General features: G+C 33.3%; 2 protein-coding genes across 2 annotated transcripts; one reads left to right on the top strand and one right to left on the bottom strand.

Annotated features, from left to right (window-relative positions):
• The first annotated feature begins 823 nt into the window (after nucleotides 1-823).
• On the top strand, nucleotides 824-9,249 carry LOC112010823 (beta-glucosidase 12). Its single transcript, XM_024043189.2, has 13 exons — nucleotides 824-979; nucleotides 1,075-1,144; nucleotides 1,509-1,567; nucleotides 1,967-2,042; nucleotides 2,204-2,281; nucleotides 2,401-2,488; nucleotides 5,397-5,652; nucleotides 5,984-6,099; nucleotides 6,247-6,467; nucleotides 6,561-6,592; nucleotides 8,613-8,715; nucleotides 8,844-8,952; nucleotides 9,081-9,249. The coding sequence occupies exons 1-13, from the start codon at nucleotides 824-826 to the stop codon at nucleotides 9,247-9,249; spliced, it is 1,533 nt and encodes a 510-aa protein (XP_023898957.2).
• A 9,600-nt stretch (nucleotides 9,250-18,849) lies between these two features.
• On the bottom strand, nucleotides 18,850-23,633 carry LOC112016293 (calmodulin-binding receptor-like cytoplasmic kinase 2). Its single transcript, XM_024048824.2, has 2 exons — nucleotides 22,743-23,633; nucleotides 18,850-20,780 (listed from the first exon to the last, which is right to left on the bottom strand). The coding sequence occupies exons 1-2, from the start codon at nucleotides 23,407-23,409 to the stop codon at nucleotides 19,228-19,230; spliced, it is 2,220 nt and encodes a 739-aa protein (XP_023904592.1). The 5' UTR covers nucleotides 23,410-23,633; the 3' UTR covers nucleotides 18,850-19,227.
• Between the last annotated feature and the right edge of the window lie 595 nt (nucleotides 23,634-24,228).

The following is a 24,228-nucleotide window of genomic DNA, read 5'->3' as shown; positions in this document are numbered from 1 at the left end:
GACTCTATTCTCAATTCCTCTAGATCAATTGAGCCTCGGGAAGTGAAGTTTATTTTCCTCGACTCTTGATCGATCTATCGAGACACAAGATTTAACAAAGACTAGTTTATAACTAATGCATATACACATATACAATTAAAAACAATCACAATTAACATACACACATATATAAAATATATTTTTTCCTAATTAGTAATGAACTGTAGATATTCATAGTATTACATAAATGACTTATAAATTTGAATTATTTTTAGTTACATAAAGAAATGGCTCATAAAAGTAAAATCATTCAAACTTTTTCTTATTCTCATTTTATATAAAGAGTTAGATATATGATTAGACATTTTATGGCTTATATATAAAGTTAAGTTAGGATTAGTTTGTAATAGTTTAGAGGCAGAAGATTAAGAGAGAAAAAGTTAGTAAGAGAAGCTAATCACGGTTTGCTCTATTTTCATTGTACATAAACGAAATCTTTGTATAGACTAATTAATCAATCCAATTAGAGGAATTTTCTCAATCTTGTGGATTTTGACAGGGAGAAATCTATTTTGGAGGATATCTATAATTCTAAGTACAATGTCAAACAATCAGTTGAAGGACAGCTATGATGATTAACATATTGCCTCTCCTTTTCCATGTTTTTTTTTTTTTTTTTTTTTTAAAAAAAAAAAAAAAAAAAAAAAAAAAAAAAAAAAAAAACATCTCTATTTTTATCTTTTCTAAAAAAAAAATAGATTACGTAGTGCTCCTCTATAAATAAATAAAAAAAAACCCAATGGATTATACCTAGTTGCTACCCAATAAAAACCCAAAATCAATTATGGCCGTTCAAGGCTATCCAGTCTTAGGCCTCCTAGTTCTTCTTGGCTTATTGACTAATGGCATTGCTGTTTCACAAAGCTATGACACTGCTTCACTCAACCGGACCAGTTTTCCCAGAGGTTTTATTTTTGGGACAGCAGCGGCGGCTTATCAGGTAATTATGTCACAATTTCTTCTATGTTAATTTGTATCACAATTTCCTCTATGTTAATTACGTGCACGTACATGTGTGTTGTTTCAAATTTCCAGTATGAAGGTGCAGCAAATGAAGGTGGTAGAGGACCAAGTGGATGGGACGCTTTCACTCATAGATATCCAGGTCTCTCAATCTCTCTCTCTCTCTCTCCATGTGTCCTACAATGTACAAATTGTCATGTTATTTAAAATTTTAAGTAAAATGATAGTTTAGATTTATAAAAGTTATTATGAATCATTATTATTAAATTAAAAAAAAATACAAAATTAGGAGATTTTGTCATTTAAAATAATCGTAGGTAATACAATAATGTAAGTGGTAAACCCAAAAGAGAACTAGAAATAGCTTGTCTTCTCAACTTTGTTGTCAAATTGTATATGTTATGGTTGGGAGTCTTAGGTACTAGTTCCATTTTTATTATGGATCTAATTACTAGTTCTTAAATAGTGAGAGAGAAAAAAAAAAAATCCTTACAACAAAATTGCAGGTAAGATAAAGGATGGAAGCAATGGAGACATAGCTGTTGATCAATATCATCGCTACAAGGTATATATGTTGTTCTGTTCATAATTAAAATTCGAAAGACAACCACTCATACTAATTAACTCCTAATTACCAAGAGTTTTGCAGCACAATTTCATAGTTTTGTTTTATTTAAAAGGAGAACCAGTTCTCTTGTCATCCTCTCTCCACTTGTTTTATATGTGTGTGTTATAGCTCCTAATTAGCTGTTAATTGACATTTATATTTTGACTTCTTTTAATATATATTTTCAAGGTCCAATTATGTTTGCCACATGTGCTTATAAAAACAATTATGTTTTCCACATGCTTTTTTCTAATTATTGAGCATATCTAACGAAAAATCAAGATAAACACAATATAAGAAATCCTCATCTCATATTTTTCCAAAAATTTATATATTCTTTGTGATTTAACATTGTAGGAAGATGTTCGGATTATGAAAAATATGGGCTTAGATGCATACAGATTCTCAATCTCATGGTCTCGAGTACTACCAAGTAAGATTATGCTTTTCATAATTCCATAAAAGGTGAAAACCATCCAGTTACAAGGACATAAAAATGGGTACATCAAGTACACATCTTAGGCTAGAATGGATTACTATTGTTTTGTGACCATATTATGTTCCTAACAATCTCATTTTTGGGACTCATTTCAGAAGGAAAACTATCTGGAGGTGTGAATAAGGAAGGAATCAAATACTACAACAAACTAATCAATAAACTCCTAGATAGAGGTCATGAATGATTCTTAAATTCAATGCACTTATCATGCACTATCTGGAGGTGTGAATAGGGAAGTCATCAACTTATCATGCACTATTAATTCACTATTGTTTGCTACGACTAAATGCAGGTATACTGCCTTTTGTGACCCTCTTTCACTGGGATCTTCCCCAAACGCTGGAAGATGGGTATGGTGGTTTTTTGAGTCCTCATATTCCGTAAGTGGTTAATTTACATTATAATCGACTATTCTAATTAGTATACTTTTCACAAATTTCGTCATAATTATGATTTAACATTTAAATTGATTACCCATTTTGATTATTGTTATTATTATTATTTTTTTGTTGAGTTAAGATAGCTTGACATCGGTTAATTAATTCAATTACCCAAGTTGATTAATTAGGTTCAATTACATGCAAATCATGGAGGCACCAACAAATCACCAAAAATATTAAAAGCAACGGAAAATAAAATTGACACAGTAATTTGTTGACAAATGGGGAAAACCTCGCAAGACAAAAACCCCATCGAGTGATTTTAAGGTTATTACTCCTAAAAATCTATTAATCAACAATCAAGCGGTTACAAGTATAAGGAATCTTACTAACTACCCTGACCTATCTCGAAATACCAACCTACAGTCGAACCTTCGCTCCAATACCCAATTGGACTTAATCTTTTAGTAGCCTTCTTTCTTTTGATGCACAAATCTCTAATCTATGACTAACCCTTTGCATGGATCCCAATACGTGACTAACTCCAGCAACTTGAATAATGTTGTTGGTTGCAAAATTCTTTATTTCATCAATAATGAAGATCAAGTTACAAAATGTAACAGCGTACAAAAGCAGTAGCTTCTTACAGAGAAATTAAGCACTTGGCCACTGTCTTTATATTTGACGGCTTTTAAAATAAGCCTTATATATGTCTAGAGTTATGAGAAAAGAAACCTTACACATACACATAAGCTTAGGCCGGATTTCAGATCTGGAAATTTTGAAATCATAATTCTTGATAGATCGAGTTGGTATCGAGCTATCTATCAAGCTTCGAATTAAGTCTCGATAGCAGCTATTTGTTGAGAATTAATGAGCAGCTTTTCTTCACTTGTTTCTTAGATCAATTTTCATGTCTTTAATACTTGACTTGAACAACAAGTTTCTTAAAGTACTAAGCCCATCTTAGATCTATCCAATTACAAGTAAAGTGCATTTTATAAAAAATTAGACAATAAAAAAAAAATATGACCTTAACATTTTTAATTAGTGAGACTTATTTGTGAAGTTGCTAGGTCATTGTCTTACAGAATTATTGAGTTTGACATCGTTTGATTCGAATTTACCATTGATTTTTTTTTTAATTTATTTATTTATGTGAGATCATGATATGATGCATTAACTTATTAAACTACACTTTCAATATAACATTTAACCTCCACATGTTTTTAATATAGTCCTATAATGAGTTATTTGACTTATTTTTGTTTCCAATATAACCCTTTTGTTCAATTTGCTCCACTAAAATGATATCTTTTTGAAAAATGAAAAGTATTAAAACTAATAGTGAGATTGGAAAAAATTAAATAGAATGACTATATTGAAATATATAAAAAATAAAAGAAACGGAAAATAAAATTGACACAGTAATTTGTTGACAAATGGGGAAAACCTCGCAAGACAAAAACCCCATCGAGTGATTTTAAGGTTATTACTCCTAAAAATCTATTAATCAACAATCAAGCGGTTACAAGTATAAGGAATCTTACTAACTACCCTGACCTATCTCGAAATACCAACCTACAGTCGAACCTTCGCTCCAATACCCAATTGGACTTAATCTTTTAGTAGCCTTCTTTCTTTTGATGCACAAATCTCTAATCTATGACTAACCCTTTGCATGGATCCCAATACGTGACTAACTCCAGCAACTTGAATAATGTTGTTGGTTGCAAAATTCTTTATTTCATCAATAATGAAGATCAAGTTACAAAATGTAACAGCGTACAAAAGCAGTAGCTTCTTACAGAGAAATTAAGCACTTGGCCACTGTCTTTATATTTGACGGCTTTTAAAATAAGCCTTATATATGTCTAGAGTTATGAGAAAAGAAACCTTACACATACACATAAGCTTAGACCGGATTTCAAATCTGGAAATTTTGAAATCATAATTCTTGATAGATCGAGTTGGTATCGAGCTATCTATCAAGCTTCGAATTAAGTCTCGATAGCAGCTATTTGTTGAGAATTAATGAGCAGCTTTTCTTCACTTGTTTCTTAGATCAATTTTCATGTCTTTAATACTTGACTTGAACAACAAGTTTCTTAAAGTACTAAGCCCATCTTAGATCTATCCAATTACAAGTAAAGTGCATTTTATAAAAAATTAGACAATAAAAAAAAAATATGACCTTAACATTTTTAATTAGTGAGACTTATTTGTGAAGTTGCTAGGTCATTGTCTTACAGAATTATTGAGTTTGACATCGTTTGATTCGAATTTACCATTGATTTTTTTTTTTAATTTATTTATTTATGTGAGATCATGATATGATGCATTAACTTATTAAACTACACTTTCAATATAACATTTAACCTCCACATGTTTTTAATATAGTCCTATAATGAGTTATTTGACTTATTTTTGTTTCCAATATAACCCTTTTGTTCAATTTGCTCCACTAAAATGATATCTTTTTGAAAAATGAAAAGTATTAAAACTAATAGTGAGATTGGAAAAAATTAAATAGAATGACTATATTGAAATATATAAAAAATAAAAGTATTGAAATGAGAAATTTGGATTTAAGATGATTGAATTGAAAATCTGTAAAAGTTAGAAAGTGTAATTTCATTAATTTTTTATTTATTCATTATTTATTATCAATTCACAAATGTATTATACTAACAAAGAAAATTTTTAATCTACGTAAAATCATTTTGCTACCAACAACTTTATAACTCAACTCATTGTTACTTTCTAGTAATTCAAATAGAGATTAGAGATATCCAAGTTCAAATCATTTATTTACGCTATAAATGACATGCTTAGATACAAATTCAAAATTAATTAGTATATTGTCAGTTATTAAATATTTTGGAGACTTTTGCATGTATGTGTTTAGGGATGATTTTCAGGATTATGCTGAGCTTTGCTTTAAAGAATTTGGTGATCGTGTCAAGCATTGGATCACATTAAATGAACCATTAAGCTACGTCAGTCAAGGTTTTGTTAGGGGCCAATCACCACCAGGTCGGTGTTCTAGTTGGCAGCAGTTAAATTGCACCGGTGGAGATTCTGGGACAGAGCCGTATTTGGCGGCACATAATCAGCTTCTTGCTCATGCATTGGCTGTCAAAGTGTACAAGCAAAAGTATCAGGTTTCGACCACCAAATTTTTTTATGTTAATTTTACTTTTTTTTTTTTTGGCATGAAAATTGTACTCCATTCAATAAACATGGTTGCATTGCACTTGATACATGACAATCTAAGGTACTTTATTTGAACACCATTTGCAATGAGGATAAACTTAGATAAATTAAAGTTAAACTTGTTTTTTCAGTTAGTGTGAAATTATCTTTTCCGTTAGTGTGAAATTGCATTAACTTTTTGTTGAAAGCTTATGAATTAATTTGTTAAAAGTTGACAAAAATATAAATTCATTAGCTTGAGTGTGTCTTTATAAATAAGCAAGCTTCCACTATGTGCAGGAAGTACAGAAAGGCATTATTGGTATATCTCTAAATACGAACTGGTATGTGCCATTCTCTAACTCGAGGCACGACCATGATGCTGCGCTAAGAGCCCTTGATTTCAAATTTGGATGGTAAGTATACGGTATACTAGAACTAAATGCCTTTTTGTTGTGGACATCTATTACGCAATTTGCTAGTTAATTACAAAGAATAAAAAACCCTTGCTAGTTTAATATAATAGGTACAATAAAGACTTAAAATTTCGTGGTTTGTGGCAGGTTTATGGATCCCCTAACCAATGGTGACTATCCACATAGCATGCGATCTCTTGTTGGCAACCGATTACCCAAATTCACGAAAGAGCAATCCAAGCTAGTAAAAGGGTCATTGGATTTTCTAGGACTGAACTACTATACTGCTAATTATGCAGCCAATTCAGATCACTCCAATGCTGAAAACGCAAGCAGCTACTTGACAGATTTTCGAGCCAATCTTACTAGTATGAACTCAAACATTTGGAGCCATGATTTTGATTTTATTATGTAACTCATAAGTACTAACAAGACCATTTTTTTTTCTATTGTCGTGGCAGCTGAGCGCAATGGGATCTCCATCGGTCCAAAGGTATGTATGAAATTGAACATACATAAGATTGATATTGATCTCAAGACGGTTACAAAAATTTGATTCAATTTTTTTCTTTCTTTTATGCAAATTCTTAAATGGTTTAATTTCCTCACAACTTAAAGATAATGAAAATAATAATAACAACAACTACAACAATAATAATAACTAGAGTTGCATTTTTATCGGATTGTCTTTTAATTTTGTCTCTACTTAAACATAAAAGTGTAGGGATATTTTTGTACTAAAAAATAAGGAGTTTGAACAGAAGAAGTCCCTTAAATAATAATAATAATAATAATAATAATAATAATAATAATAGTTGTTTATTAGCATCATTCTCTAAGGTATGATACTGACAGGAGCAATTATGTGAGACGAATGTCATTTTCATTTATTAGATTGTGTGTGGTTTACATTCAAAAAAAAAAAAAAAAGATTGTTTTGGTTTACATAGATTTTTATGATCGTTGAATTTCTAAAATGTCACGTGTCATATTTACTAAAAATTGAAAAGAATTAAAGAATATAATAAGTCAAGAACCTTGTAATTCAACTAAATTACACCTCATAGTATTTTTAATGAAAATATCTAGAGTTCAAAATCCATCACCTCCAACTATCAATGTAAAAAAAAAAAAAAAAAAACAAAAAAAAAAAAACAAAAAATGATATAAGAGGGAAGATAACTAATAGTTTTTGAATTAAAAAGAAGGAACTTAATTTGTCATCCAACTTAGAAATTGTTTCCAAATAAAAAATTTTTAAAATACATCATTAATATAAGAATTTATCATATAATAATTTTAGGTTGATTAGAAAAATCCATAAATAATTTGACAACAAAGAAGTGAAATCATATTCTAAAGAATTCCAAAAAATTAAAAGTAATAATAAATAATATTCTAAATAATTCCAAAAATTATAGTTGTAATACTTCACAAATTACAAATTACAAATTACGACCCAGTAAAATCCTAATATTTTTCAGATTTAAATTAAAACAAAAAAAAAAAAAAAACAAAAACAAAAAAAAAAAAACAAAAACAACCCAATGCCGTAGAAATATGATTGGAGAACGCATCGGGAATCCAATCCAGTAGGATAAGCCGCCAGAAATTCTCTTAATCCTAAATTAACGCCTTTTCATTAATCTTAAAAGTAGACACACATAGTTTGAAAAATGCAACGAAGTATGAAAAGACTTTCACTAATCTTAAACGGATTTCTCAATCTCCTTTCTCGAAACCCATTGCCTCGAACTAAATTGAAAAGCAACAAATAGTTAATTTCCGTTTCAGGCGGATGAAAAATATTTCATTTGATGGACATAAGATACAAATTAAATTGATTAATAAAAACAAGTTCTTTGAAGGAATTGACCATAATGCCAGGTTGATGAATAATTAGCAACATCCAGTAGTATTTGTAGAAAATTTTTTGAAGAAACAGATTTCCATGGAAAATATATGTAATACCTACTGGTTAATGAAAAAAATAAAAAATAAAAAATAATTATTTGAAAAAACATATACACTTAGGTTATACTAAAATAAAATTTCTATCTTATATCAAAAAAATAAAAAAACCCCATCAAAAAAAAATAAAAAAAATAAAAACACCAATTAGTTTTTTTGTCGTAGGCCATCAGAAAAAATAAAAAAATTAAAATTAAAAAAAAAAAATTAATTTGTGATAACCCTGCACATTTGAAAATCTCCAGCGGCTTCTCCTTCCTGTTAGTGTTTTCCGCGAGTACTTTGATGGCTTCTATGGCGTTGGGTTTTAACCTTTTTTTTAATCAAAAAATTGAACAATCAGGATGTATAGGATTTTAAGTTGTTAATTTGTTATTGAGTGTGGTGTTCCTTATTCTCCCCCCCCCCCCCCCCCCTTTTTTTTTTGATAGACCTTATTCTCCCATTTGAAAAAAGAAAAAAGAATAATGTGGCATCATTTCATTAGAGGGTGTAAAGAGAGAGTTTTATACGGAATCTTTAATGAGTTTAAAATCTTTCAGGCTGCTTCAGATTGGCTCCATCTCTATCCAAGAGGATTTCGAAAGATTCTATTATATGCAAAGAAAAAGTACCATGACCCATTAATTTTTATTACCGAGAATGGTAATTTTCTCTTGAACTTTTCATTTATGGTCGCATAAAGTTATGGTACTAGCCATAGACATATAAAATCTAAAAAGAATGGTAGTTTGATTTCCATCTGAATCTAAAAAATTTGCACTATATAATAGGAACTGATGAGCTCAATAATGCTACATTGCCGCTTAAGGAAGCTCTTGCAGACAACTATAGAATTGATTATCACTATCGCCATTTTCAGTATCTTCATAAGGCTATCAAGTAAGTAGAGAAGATCTCTTTCAAATCTAATGATAATATGACTTTGTTAGTACTAACATCAATATGCCGTATTAACAATTATGAAAATTGTGGTTTCTAAAGTCCAATTGATCCATTTTTCGATGTAGGGATGGTGTTAACGTGAAGGGATATTTTGCATGGTCATTATTGGACAACTTTGAATGGAGTTCAGGTTTTACCGTTCGGTTTGGCATCAACTATGTAGACTACAAAAATGGGTTGAAAAGGTATACCAAATTTTCTGCCCATTGGTTTAAGAAATTTCTCAAGGAATAAGATGACAAATTAATGACTACGCACATACCATTTACAAAATAATGTCTGTAACCTATAAAATAAAAGAACATTAATGTCATTGTTTACAAACTCAAATGTTTCTTAATTAAATTACTCTCTCTCTCTCTCTCTCTCTCTCTCTCTCTCTCTCTTTTTATGTATATATATATAAGGTGGTGTATTTTGTAAAATAATGTAAAGTATGATCGAAATTTGTTTCTATTACTTCTTACAAATGGTTCAATCTCTAAAACGATTTAAACTGGACCGAAGTTGATAAAAATGAACCGAAATGTTGTGCTGATATGGCTCAACAAGAGCGTAACAAATAACTCATAACAAGTCTATTTGAAGTAGACAAATAACTTTCAAATAAAAAAATAACAAATAACTCATAAATTTCAGGAATTTAGTTGTTTTAAGATTCAAAATAACTTTCAAATTCCAACTTTCAAGTTAAGCTCATAACATGTCTATTTCAAGCCCAATTCAAATACTACTTGTGCTTTAAAGGACATGATCAGGCATCCCTAGAGAGGTTTTCGACAAAGGAAAAAAAAAAATTGTTCCATTAGGGTTGTGTAACCAAGTTTCTCTCAATCCCACCATACTAGAGAATTTCAAGTAAATTTGAACATCAGTTGGTAAACAACATGACACCAGAGCTACGTCCACAAACTTGCTATTATGAAGAAAACCATAAAGAAGTTCTTGAAGACGATTAGAGGTTTCAATCGTGATCAAGGTTGCGTCATTCATGGAGGTGGTCCATACATTTGAAGAGTTCAAATGCTCTAATGTAGTGAAAGGCTTTCTCTATAAGTTGTCTACAAGTCAGAAATTCTTGGAAAATGTTTTTCTTGATATTGTAAAACTTCTCTTATTATAGTGGATTTGCTTAATTAGGAAAGTTTTCCCCTAATAGTTTTTACATTGGGACAATTTTTCATTGGGTATACACATGAAAGTAAAGTTCCACATTGGTGAGAAGAATCAGTAGTTAATATAACATAGTTGAGCTTATATCAAATGAGCTTAATTAGGCCATTTGGGTTAAGTAAAGTCTCTATATGTTATAATAACTACTCAAGGACTCTCCCCAAGATATTTATCTTCCCAACATTGTTCCATTGGTTTTCCCTAGATTACCATATTGCGCGTCAAGGGTGGAGCTAGGGGTGTCAAGGAGGGGCAATTACCCACTGACTCCACCAAAATTTTCATAACCATCCATCTCTTCTATATGACTTTTCCCCCTTTAAGTCATTAAAAGAGGAAAACACAAAACAACAAGTATGAACCATAAAATGACAGTCTAGTTAATTTTTTATATTTTATTCAGACACAACAAAATTAAGTTATATTAAAAGCAAATCAATATTAGCTTGAGCTTGTCTCACCTTTTCACTTTCCTCACCTAGCACACAAGTATACTTTATAACACTTTTAACAAAAAAAAAAAAAATCAGCAAAAAGTTAATAAGTTGTCACAGCATCACCCCCCCCCCCCCCTCAAATGTTAGAAATACTATAATTTTCACAATAGTTGAGTTGGTAAATTTTAGTTATTCTTACTTGGACCCATATATCTTGACATTATTTTATTTTTCTACAAGTAATGGTTAGGAAAATTCTTAGTTTGCCTTGTAGTATTGTACTAGTAATGTAAACTTATATTGTAAACACACAAAATGTGTACAATGTTGTAAACATTTGCAAAAAGTGGACAATTTTTTTTTTTTTTGAGGGACCAATCAGTGTGTGTTATTTATCAACTAACCGGGAAAATCAGAAACGACAAGGGAAAATAATGTCTACAGGAACATGCCCCATCCAAACTAAAATAAGAAAAAGAAATCCTAACTCTCTTGGCTAAGGTATGGGTTACAACATTGTCATGCCTCCTAATATGAGAGGAGTGGCTCACAAGCGAAATAGCAATAGATTGAATGTCTTTTACAATATGTCCAGCGGATGAAGAAGATGAATTGCATTGATTAAGAGCCTTTACAACTATCATGGAATCACCTTCAAAATAAGAATGACAAATTCCTAATTCCAAAATGAATTAAATTACTCTTCATGCTGTTACTAATTTAAACCTATAAAACAACCCCAACAGTTATTATTATTATTATTTTACCTTAGAATTATTGAATTTTTTCATGTCTCTCTCCATTGTAATTCATGGGTCCCAAATATTCACAGTAATAAAACCCCAAAGCCGTTACTATTTTTTTCTTCAATCTCTTGTTTTTTTTTTTTTTTTTTTTTTTTTTTTTTTCACAATTTCAAATTCTAGGTTTTTTATTTTATTTATTAACTTAAATAGAGAAAGCATGTTGAATTCTATATATCTTTAAAGTAATTGTTTTTTGATAAGTTGTATCTTTAAAGTAATTGAATATACTACTTTGCAAGTGACAAATTATTTCAAATTACATATATATTAGATTTTGTATGAAAATAGCATTAGTTTCCAATTGTATATTTATTTTTTTTATAAGAATTTATTAATAATTTTCAAATTAATTTTTTATTTTAATTTTGCCCCTAAACTGAAATCCTAACTCTGCCACTGTTGTGCGTTATATATTTTTCTACTCCTTTTAATTTTGCACAATATTAGTGATTATTTGCACTAACCAACATAATATGATTAATTGGAATTAATTCATTCGACTAGGATCTAAGATCCATAACAAGTTGGAAGGTTGCTATATCTACCATTACCGTGCCAAATATAACATGTGTAGTTCATAAACTAAACCAATATATGGATACTCCTAAAAATCCCTATGTATAAAGTGTTGCAGCACATCAAGAGTTGTCTTGGTTAGTGCATCTATTTTCGAAAGATTTCTAGATTGATCACTCTAAACCAGCTTTGCCGTTTTGTGCCAATCAAGCAGCACTAGACATTGGAAAGAATCAAGATTTTCATGAGAGGATGACCAAGCATGTAGAGATGGATTGTCATGTATTGAGAGGTAAAGTTTGTTAGGTTCTAAGGAATTAGGAACTAATGTATTAGAACTTTAATGTGTAATGTTGGCAAACCATGATCAAAACATTTAGTTTAGATTTAGGTTGCTCAAAGTGTGTTTTTGTGTAAAGTTGGAATCGAGTATACTGCAAGATTTATTGTGTAAATTTGCAAAGCTTGATCGATCAAAAATTAGACTCGATCGATCAAAGCTCGTGCAGGTTGTTTTTCTGCAAAATTTTCCAACTTAAGCCCAAGCCCATATGATGTGTAGGGTTTAATGTTTTGTCTTAAGTATAAAAGGAAAAACCCTAGCCACGTTTTACTGTTGTTGTTTATGCTGTGTGTGTGAATCTCTTATGAGATCTAGAGGTGTTTGCCTTCATACATACTTAGGGTTATTAAGATCAAGATTGATGTTAAGAACTTGGTGATCGTTTCAGTTGCTGCATAAAGGACTTAAAGAAAAACACAAGTAGGGGTACTTGTGGTTGCTGTGAATCCAAGAAAGAAGTAGTTCGTGAACTCGGAGCTGTCACATGGTTGTGGTAGTAAGTTTTCTACTCGAGGTAGTAATAGGATGTTAGTGGTCTAAGTCGCTATTGTAAAACTTCAATTCCTTTATAGTGGATTTGTTTTACCTTGAGGATAGCTAGGTTAAATCCTCTCCAAGTTTTTTATCGGTTTGGTTTTATTAGGTTATCATATCGTTATGTTCTTTATTTTCTGCACTATTTCAATGATATGATTTATCTGTGACAACCTAGATCTGTATAATTTACCTAAGTTAATCACTTGGCTAAATTACTAGGTTAATCTGTTTGCATTTAAGGGGTCTAAAAACGTACAAAGTCCAAGAAGGTGAGCTCAAATTGCTACATGTTACCCTCATTAATATTCATAAATCTGAAGCTCATCTTGCGGGGAAGTGTCAAAGATCAACAAAGAAATAAGATAACAGTTAAACAATAGCTGTCTAGCCTTTTCCTTAACGCTTCATTTGTTTCCATGAAAAACCTTATGTAAAGATAGTTTTTTATTGTTAGGACATATGTGATTCACTTGTTAGGAACATATGTCACTATTTTATGTAATTGGCTAATCCTTTGACAAAACGCACTTTACTTGTATTTGAGTAGATCTAGGTGTTTTTAATACTTCAAGAAATAAGGTTTCAAGATCAAGTGTTAAAGCCATTCAAGTCTGTCCAAGAAACAAGCTGAATAATGCAAATTCATTAAAGCTCGACAGCTGCATCTATTGAGCTTAAGAAAGCTGTTTCAGGCGGTGTGCTCGACAGCTCCTATCTGTTGAGGTTTAAGAATTTTAGAATTCTTATATGATTTTCTTGGGATCTATGAATGTGTCTTTGGGCCTTCTTTTCTCCTAACCCTAGACATATAAAATGATTATTTTAAGGGCCGTCAAAGTATTCACAAGTTGCACAAGTGTTGAGCAAAGTTTGTTCAAGCAAATTGTGACCGGAGACAAAGTTTTGTCCTAGTTCATCCTTTCTGAAGAAGTTCTTGTGCATGTGCACCATAGGATTTTGTGACAAAGCATCTTCTTGATCTTCATCGTAGGATGAACTAAAGAACTTTGCAGCCAACAACATTCTCTAATTGGTGATTGAAGTCGCGTACTGGGATTTGCGCAATTGGTTAGCCATGTACTGAGAGCCATGCATCAAAAGGAGAAATTGTTACTACAAAACAAGTCCAATTGGGTATTAGGGTAAGGGTTCAACTCTAAGTTGGTATAAGGTACTGGGATTCCTTTACTTGTAACCGCTTGTTGCAATAATAGTAGAATTTCGGGAGTGGTGACCTTAAAATCACCTGGTGGAGTTTTTGCCGTGTAGGTTTTCCCTATTCATAAACAAATCACCGAGTCAATTTATTTTCCACTACATAATTAGTTTAATTTGTGATTTGTTTGTGCTTACCACACGTTTACATGTTAATTTGATTAATTAATTAAACTTGGCTAATTAATTAATTAATTCATCACAAGGGGTCAATACATTTTTGGCCTATCATTTATGTTTTCTAGTGTTTGTTAGTATAAAAATAGACGAGTTAAAGGAAAACTATCTTCGATCTACATAAAAAGTATAACTTATTTTTAAAGATTGTTTTCCACTAAATTTTTTTGGAAAATAACTCTAAATAGAGGAAGTTAATAGATTGTTTTTCAACTCATTTAAAGTTGCTATCTATAAAGTTGTGATTTACAACTATGTTTTATGTTGGCTTTATTCCATGACAAAAAAGTGTTGTTGTTATTGATTTTTTTTTTTTTTTTGAGGAAAAATGACAAAAAGTGTTGTAATTGCATTAATTTTGTTCCTCATATTTTGTGAGATTTTATTGTATTGGGTTTAGTATTAAGTTGGTGAAAAATTGAGCATAAAATGAAGATCAATGCAATTTTGCGACTAGCTCGCAAGAAGCTCGCGAGTAAAAGTTCCCGCGAAAAGGGCACGTGAGAAGCACATGCTGGAAGCTGAAGAGTCAAGTGTTAGGCTTCATTTTGTGAGTACTTCGCGAGACAAGCCATCTCGCGAGGTACTCGTGAAACACTCTGCCTAGAGGACTTTAAGTGTGACTTTCTTACCCTTCACCCACACAATATATACCCTCATTACCCACTGTACGTTTTTAAACCCCTTAAAATACAACCAGATTAACCTAATTAATTAGCCAAGTGATTATTTAGTCAAATTATGTAGATCTAGGTTAACACAGATAAATCATATCATTGTAAAGTGCGAAAAATAAAGAACACAATGATATGATAACCTAGGACAACCAAACCGGTAAAAAACCTGAGGAGGATTTAACCTAGCTATTCTTAAGGTAAAAAAAAATCCACTATGAAAGAATTAAAATTTACACAATAGCAACTTAGACCACTAACATACTATTACTACCTCAAGTAGGAAACTTACTACCACAACCACATGACAACTCCGAGTCCACGAACTACTTTTTTCTTAGATTCCCAGTAAGGGCAAGCACTCCCGCTTGTATATATTTAAGCTCTTGAATTTGTAACTGAATTGATCACCAAGCTTTTGACATCAATCTAGATCTTGATAACCCTAAGTGTATGTGAAGGCAAACGCCTCTAGATCTCACAAGAGATTCACACACACAACATAAAGAGCAACCTCAAAACATGGCTAGGGTTTTCCCTTTTATACTTAGGGCAAAACATAAAACCCTACACGTTATATGGGCTTGGGCTGAGTTGGAAAATTATGCAGAAAACAAATTTACATGAGTCTTGATTGATCGAGTCTAATTTCCGATCGATTGAGGCAGACAGATTTACATAATAAATCCTGCAGAATACTCGATTCCAACTTTAAAAAAAAAAAAAAAAAAAAAAAACCCCTCTGATGTTTCAATATTTTTATTTTCCTTCACTTTCTCGGACCCCAAACACTTCTCTCTCTCTCTCCTCTCGCTTGCTCTCTCTAGCTCTCACAGAGAACAATGAGGCACAACAAACACATTTCTCTATGGCAATCCAATCTACATTTAGCAAATCAAAAGCACAAAAATTCAAACCTGCAAGTTTCTCTGACGCGTGGATCGGTTTCGCCCAAGGCTTCGATCTGGATCTTAAGCCCTTCTTCATAGCAAGCGATTGAGCGATCCACCTGTCCAAGCATCGAAAACATGTCGCCGAGTTGCATGTGATCGAAAAACGCCGCGAACGCGTGATCGGCGCTTCTAGGAGGATCCGGAACTTGAATGGCCCGCTCCAAAACCGAAATCGCCTCCTCGAACCGCCCTAAACTCGAGTAGATCGACACCAAAACGTGAAGGCTCATCACCAAGTCCAGACTCGGCTCGCCGTCATCTCCACCGGAGCACCGCTCGAACTTTTTATTGTATCACTAGCAAGCAATTATTACTTTTTATGCTCGCTCCCTCTCTCTCTAGTTCTATAGAAAATTGCTTGGTTAGAAGTTACAAAAGGAGTTTCAATGGGTTTGCTGCCAAGCTCACTGATCGTGAAAGACAAAAGCTTGAGTTGGGGTAATTTTTGACTTGATAGTTTTCACATTATATCTCAAACACCATTACTGGGTTTGATTTTTTTTTTTTTTTATTTGGGTAATTTAAGAATGGAGTAATTGATAAGGATGCATTCATTTTTCTCTTTTTTTGGTTCAGTAGAATTTCTATTTGTTTCCAGGATAGTTGCTTTCGAAATTCTAGGAAAATTTTGAGCTTGAAATGACATTTTTTGTATTTGTTGCACTGTTTGGTTGCCAAGAAAGTGAGAGAAAATAGAAAAAAAAGGAAAATATTTTTTTATTTGGATTTTTAATATAATTGCTGACGTGGATGTGCTTTGTGAAAATTTTTAATCTCAAAAATGGAAACTAGAGAGAATGGAAAAGAGAATTCAAGAAAGTGTTGGGGTTTTTACTATAATGGCATTTTAGTAATTTTGATAATTGGGTAATTGGGTAAGTTGGGGTTTACCCATAATAATTGGGTTGGGTTGGATTTGGGTTAAAAGCAATTAGTTTAAATGGGTTTTAATGGGTAAATGAGTTTTATATACCCAACCCAATTATGACCACCCCAAACCCACCCAAACCCGCCCATTTGACACCCCTACCAATACCTGACATGTTTGAGTCACTGAACACGGCACCATCAAAATTTATCTTCACAAATCCAGCTGTCGGAGACCACCACGTTATTCCACCATTACCGCTGTTCACTTGCACTTCTGTACCTTGCATATTTGCTCAATATTGTGCCAGCATTACTTTCAACTGTTCTGCAACCTGATGAAGCGGACTGAACTGAAGATTCATTTGGACCTTGTTTCTCTGATTCCAAACATTCCAAGCCGTATAAGCAAACAGTTCCAGGGGCTTTCCTTCCCCAATCATCCATGACAACAACTCCTTCACACCCGTGAACTCAATCTCCTATCTAAAACTCCACGCTTCCTGATCAGCCCACACCACATCCAACTCCGAACGTGACCATAATGCGTGCTACGTTTCCTCCACATCATGTTTACACCTTTCACAGATTGGGTCCACTATAATTTTTCCTCGCATCAGCGCCTGTTTTGTTGGCAATGCATTACGGCAAGCTCGCCAAATAAAATTTTTTACTTCTAGTGGAGCTTGCATCTGCCATATGTCTTTCCATACCTACTTATCACGGATTGGGGGGCCTTGCGGGTTTGCTTGCATCCCCGACTCCTCTTTAAGGAATCTGTAACCAGACCTGGAAGAGTAGTTTTTGAAGGTGGAATAAGGCCAATATAAGGTGTCCTCTGCTGCATTTCGGCTAAGGGGAATTTTCTTGATCAACTCAGCATCCTCTACCACAAATAGACCGTCAACCTTAATATAAATATATATATATATATTTATCTCAAAACACATTTTTTTTAAAAAAACCATCAACCTTAATCTCAATTATAAGTAAAAACAAAAATCCGTGCACGCATGAGAGAGAGAGAGAGAGAGAGAGAGAGAGAGAGAGAGAATACTCACTTTTTTGTGGAGGAAAACATGGATTGATTGGAAGAGATGACATTGAATATATACAAAATAAAAGAGAGAGAAGAAGAGTCAAAATATAAGAAAGAGAAAATGATGAAGGAATTGTAACAGTCAAGTAAAGAGTAGTGGAGAGGTAAAGAGGGAGGAGAAAAGTTCAACGAAGTGTAATATTAAATGTGGACTAATAGGGAGAAGAAGAGTATTTTTTTTTTTTAAAGAATATGGAGAATAAAAGTTTAGAAAGGGACAACAAGAGGTAGAAAATAATTAGATGATGTGGCGCTGATGTAGTTCGACAGGAGTATAGTAACAATAAATATTAAGTTTCAGTTTTATATATATATATATATTGCAAATTCTTATTTGGCTGCTCTTCAAGGGCCCTCCGGACCTCAGGTTTGTGCAAAAGAAGGTAATGTTGGAAAGCTTATAAGATTATATTAACAACCGTACGAAATTTGCATCAAATCACACATCCAGATCAAACTTATTGATGTTATAGATAGAACTATGCATATACCGTATGATTAGATGCATTAGTCTTTAATGGGAAATACAAATAAAAGGTTTAAATTTTGACAAAATTAAAGTGCAAGTGGTTATTGTTCAAATCGAAAATGCAAGGATCAAATTCATACTCACATTAAAATCACAAGGGTGACAATTGTATGAACCCCCTTATTTTAATAGGGGTAAACCTCACAAATTGGCTGCAGGAATGCTAAAGACTTAAAAAGAGGCTATATAACATATGTTCTAGCCTGTGAAAAGGATACAACAAAGCTAGTCTATTGGGACTCGTTTGGTTTGTGTTTTCAAACAACATTTTTTAGTTTTTAAACAGCATTTTACGCATTTCAACACACTTTTTCACCCACACTTATTTCAAAAAACTACAAACAACAATTTTTAAATTACTCTACCAAACATCCCCTAGGTCTCTAATATCTAATTCCAAAGCTAGTCTATTGAGCATATGATATCCACCTTATTGCTGCATAATTTTTGTATTTTAATAAAAAAAAAAAAATTTAAAAAAAGCATCAAACCAAGATAACAGTTCCATTAACGTCAGACAAGATATATGTGAACAATTAGGTTAGTGTCCTAGAGCAATCTGGTCTTGAATTGCCTTCATGACTAATATGCCAAGCAAATAATTAAAAGTTTAAAACTTTCCTAGAGTAATGAATAACATGATCAACCGGCAAATACCAACAAGCAAACAACAGTGAATTGGCTTGACTACTAAACCTGACATGTAAAATTTGAATAGCAACAACAGATAGATTTATTTGTAAAAAATAAAAATAAAAAACACATAATAAATAGATTTAGCTATTACAATTATTCCTACCAACTTTCCTATATCCCTCAGCAGGGAGTCGCTCCCTGTCGTTTGTGCCCTCTTTGCGCTGCAGCTCTCTTAAGATATTCTGCCAGTCTATCTCAGTTCAATTTCCGAATCAGTAATTGATTCACTTTCCGCATCACTAAGTGATTCACAATTACTTGCAATTGAATTGTAAGCAATTACCTGCCCTTCCAAAATCCCTTCCAAGGTACTTTGTATGGTGTTTGCAACCGTAGTCATTGAGGGGCGAAGTTCACGTTCTTTACTTACACAATCCAATGCTAGGTATGCAATATTTGCCAGTGCCTCCATTTCCAATGTGGTAGGTGGTGGTACTTTTGGGTCCATAAACCTGTAAATTTCCTTTTGGGCAATGTATGGCGCTAAAAAACTAATTATACTGATTTGCCCACCATTTTCATTTGTATGAATTGCCTTGAGCCCGGACAACATTTCTAGCAATACAACTCCAAAGCTGTACACATCAACTTTGGTTGTCACCCTGCTATTATACATATACTCAGGCGCCATGTACATAAAAGTGCCCGCCAACGTTTCACATTCATAACCAGACCAATTGTCCACAGGGGCTTCCACAGATAAGAAGAAATTAGACAGCTTAGCAGTCAACGTGGCATCTAGGAATATGTTAAGCGGTTTGATATTGCGGTGTATGATTGGTGGTACTGCATACACGTGTAGGTATTCAATGCCTCTGGCTATGTCTAGTGCCACTTTAATCCGGGCAGCCCATGACATTAGAGAAGAACTTTCAGGACTGTGAAGATGCCAATGAAGGGTACCGTATCCCAAGTACTCGGAGACCAATAAGCCATCCTCACCATTTTTACAAAATCCCAATAAGCGAACAACATTCTTGTGATCGAGTCGGGACCAAGCTTCCACTCCACGTGCGAATTCAGACATTGAAATTTCAGCACGATGAATAGTCACTTCTCGGCCATCATCTAAAATGGCACGGTACAGTGAGCCAAAGCCAATTTTTCCAATCTCGCAATCTTTTGAAAAGTTGTTAGTGGCTTCAAGTAGCATTTTCAAAGGAAATTTTTCCCTAACTATAATTTCCACGCCTTTGAATCTTGTTGTTAGGATTGTGTGTCTAGGTCTTTTGGAACTGTTTGTTAGTGACATAGCTGCGAAAAATAATGATAATATGGAGTTTTTTTTGGAATGAGAGAATTTCGGTTTAGATTTTGAATTATTACTGCTCTTCGGCTTAAGAATCTCTTTGTCGGTTGCTGTAGGGCTTGCTGTGCTGGAAGGATCAGTAGGAATTATTTCATAAATTTCAGTACTGTCTGTTTCAGACCTACCTGGTGGGAAGCATGATGATATAGAATAAGAGAATTGTGCTGCTGCAGGAGGTGTTTCATTAGATTCTGAACAACTATCATCTGTTTCAATTTCAGACATGGCAGGTGGGAAGATTAATGAAATGGAAAGGCTTCTTGCTCCATTAGCATCAGTATCAGAGTTGTTGGCTGGAATTGGATTTGTTCCATTCAATACAGAACTAACAGACTCCAACTTGGCTGATGGGGTATATGAGTACTCTACGAGTGATGGAATTCTTTCTTCACTAATTGTTGGACCACCAACTTCTGAGTTGTTGGCTGCAAATTCTGCACCCAAAAATATCGAAATCTGATGAGAAAATATCTAATTCTCATTAATAATCAAAAGAAGTTATAACTCTGTTATTATACTCAAAGAGTACAAATCCTATTCGCTAATTACAATATGATAGTTGTGCATGGACAATCACGCGACAAGCACAATAGCTACTTAAAAAAAATTTTAAAAAAATAAAATTGTAGCATAAAAAAAATAATAAAAAATAACAAAATGCTTATTCAATTGTTTCAATTTTTTGACACTCCCTCTCAAGATGGACTATGGGAGCATGAATACTGATCACAACCACTTACCAAAAAAAGTACCGATCACAACCATCTTGGAAAGAAGTGTTGAAAATTAATAAAGCTCAAAGCCTTTGTCAGCAAGTCTACTTGTTGGGAATGTGTAACAACATGATGTAACTTTATAGTCTCAGCTTGTACCTTGTCCCTCACAATATGTAAATCTATTTCAATTTGTATAGTTTGTACGTGAAAAACCAGATTGGGCCCCATACAAAAGGCTAACTGACTGTTACTGAATAAAAAAGAGAGTTGAGAATGAGAACATTGACCAGAGCATTGCATTTATTGTGATTTTATTTTGATTTTAGTATTTATTTCTGATTTCAGCATTTTTAGTTTTTTATTTTTATTTTCGTAGAATTAAGAAATTCATAACTCATTGGCAAAACATATAACTATCATCCCTAGAGATGAAGCAAGTATTAGTGGAGATCAAGTAACTTGTAACCCTTAACAGCAAATGAGTACCCTAAAAATACACATTGCTTAGCTTTAGGATCGAATTTGGACCTATTATGGGCTATAGTAGAGGCAAAACAAAGGCAATTTAAAATTTTAAGCTGTGAATAGGAAGGAATCTGCTTATAGAGTAGTTTATTAATAATGTGCGCTACAGTGAGTATACAATCACCCCAATACATCAATGGAACATTAGAGTGTAACCTCAAGGCCCTTTCTACACATAGAATGTGTTGATGTTTCCTATCTACAAATGAATTCTATTGTGGAGTAGCAACACAACTATGTTGGTGTATGACTCCATGAGTTTAAAACAATTCAATCATGAAAAACTCAAAGGGCATTGTTTGGATAATAGTAAAGATCTGGTGTTTGACTTGGATTTCATAAGATAAATCCAAGTTGATATAGTGTGGTCATCAACTATGGTACAAAAAATATTTGTAACCTGTCACACATCGCAATGAATCAAATCAAAAGCTTCAACATAAAAATGATAACGAAAAGGAAATGGAAGCCTCTTTTGTTTTGTATGAGGAAAAAATGTCACAAGTCCTATTTGAAGCGGCATTTACATCTGGTAGTACATCCCTTCAACACTTGAGGGATGCCCCTGTCTAAGGTGCCACAGCTTACTCATGTAACTAGAGTTCAAAGTAAAATTCACAAAGAATTTGTGTACAGGAAGATGAAAGGAAGGAAGAATAGAATTACAAGTGTTTGAGAAGTTGAATTTTGCAGCAAGTTAAGTCCATTATGAACCTCACCCACATCAATTGGCCTCCAGCATATAAGGTCCTATATGAGGTAGAAATTTGATAGTTTGACAAGACAACATAGGAGATTTTTCAGTAGGCAGACTAAGATATAATAAATTGAAGGAAGATGTAGGCACACGTAGGACATTTTCAAGGAAAAGGTGGACTGAAATTCTAACCGATCCTATGAGAGTTAACATAGCTATTTCACCATTTGGAAGTTCCACAACACACTGCTTAACAAATGTGATAGTGGTATGTAGAGCTACAAAATGCACAATTTTATTTGTAGCCCCAGTATCCACAACCGATGTATCTCCCTCATATGCATGTCTACTAACCACTTCCTTTTTTTTTTTTTCTTTTTTTTTTCCAGAAAATACTGAATGCCTCAAATCACAACTGAAATCAGGAATATGAAAGTTCTGCAAAAAAGGAAAATTACCTGCCATAGAAGTGGAGTTAGTTCCCAACGTAGCCAAGAACAGTTGACATTGCTCCTGAGCGAATGTAAATGAAGTAGATGCAGAACTAGAATTCTTTTCAACAATGTGACCATTCATTCCACAGTGATTGCAAGTGAGCTTTTCTTTCCCCTTAGAGTTCTTGTTATTTTTGTTTCCCGAAGAAGAAGATACCTTAGTACCTGGGGTTGATGTAATTGATGATTGTCCTTGAGTAATACCAGCAATATCCTTCTGTAATTGAAAAACCCATGGTTCATTTCCTTGTGACAATCTTTCCCTAAGGTCGTTCCAGATTTCAAGAGCACTGCCCTTACAGGCTATACTTGTAGCAATTTCTTGAGAAACGGAATTGAGGATCCATGAAGCAACCATTTTGTCACAGTGAACCCAGGCTTGAATTGCCGATGATGTTTTGACCATTGGAGATGAGAGAGTCAATGTGCCATCAATAAACCCCAACTTGTTCTTGGCAATCAATGCCATTTGCATTGATCTTGCCCAAGTTGGGTAATTCTCTTCCACGAGAGGTTGATACACAAGCATAGCAACAGGGCTTTCTTCATGGTGCAGGAATAGAGGATTTGATGGATCATCCAAGACGGATGAGCTTCGTGGAGAGGATGAAGAAGTTGACGTCGAAGCCATTGAAATGGAAGTGTTTTCGACTTACTGCTCTATCTATACTCAATACATCGAAATCTGATAAGAAAATATGACTGAATTGAGAGAGAGAGAGAGAGGGAGAGAGAGAGAGAGAGAGAATTGCATATCATAAAGGTGTGTTGGTATTCAAAATTTATAAGAATTAGGAAGTTTAAGCGAAGATACTTTCCCATGAACTCTCTTGCCGTGTTCCTTAATCTTTCAGCGTGACTGACCAGACCAAGGGCCAAGTTCAGTTTCTAGAAGAAATAGAAGTAAGAAAAGGAAGTTTCCTCTCCCCTGCGCTCAACAGTTTTCTAATAGCGACAAGTTCTACTTGTGCTTGCGAGTCAAAAAATTTGACTTTGCCGAGCCCATTCACATCTTGCTATGGCTCAAGTGCTGTTATGACGGGAACGTGTTCAATAATCCTGCCACGAGTTCATAGCCTTTTGGACTCTTTTTCTCTTTGGATTTAATTCTGAGCAATGCTAGGACCACATAACTCTAGCCACAATTTCCCACGTGATGAGTTGTGAGTGGTAGAGGCGTGAATCCGCATAAATCCACAATCACACCTCTCCCACAACATGGCGAGTTGTGGCCAAAATAATGTAAAATTATGTGGTCTTAACATTTTCCTTTAATTCTGGCAATAAACTTCTCATAAAAGATTAAGATTTTCTATTGCTTTAATTTTTTAGAGTGTGATGATGCTGCAGCTGTTACTGTTAGAGCCTTACAACAAGGATGATGCACAAATGCTCCGTTTGACAATGTCATAGAGGAAACTCACATGCTGGTTCAAGTAATCCGATTTAG

The sequence above is a fragment of the Quercus suber genome, unplaced genomic scaffold, assembly GCF_002906115.3.
Source record: "Quercus suber isolate HL8 unplaced genomic scaffold, Cork oak 2.0 scaffold_906, whole genome shotgun sequence".
Classification (NCBI taxonomy): domain Eukaryota; kingdom Viridiplantae; phylum Streptophyta; class Magnoliopsida; order Fagales; family Fagaceae; genus Quercus; species Quercus suber.
The sequence above is the reverse complement of the archived record's forward strand: the minus strand, read 5'-3'. Positions and strand labels throughout refer to the sequence as shown.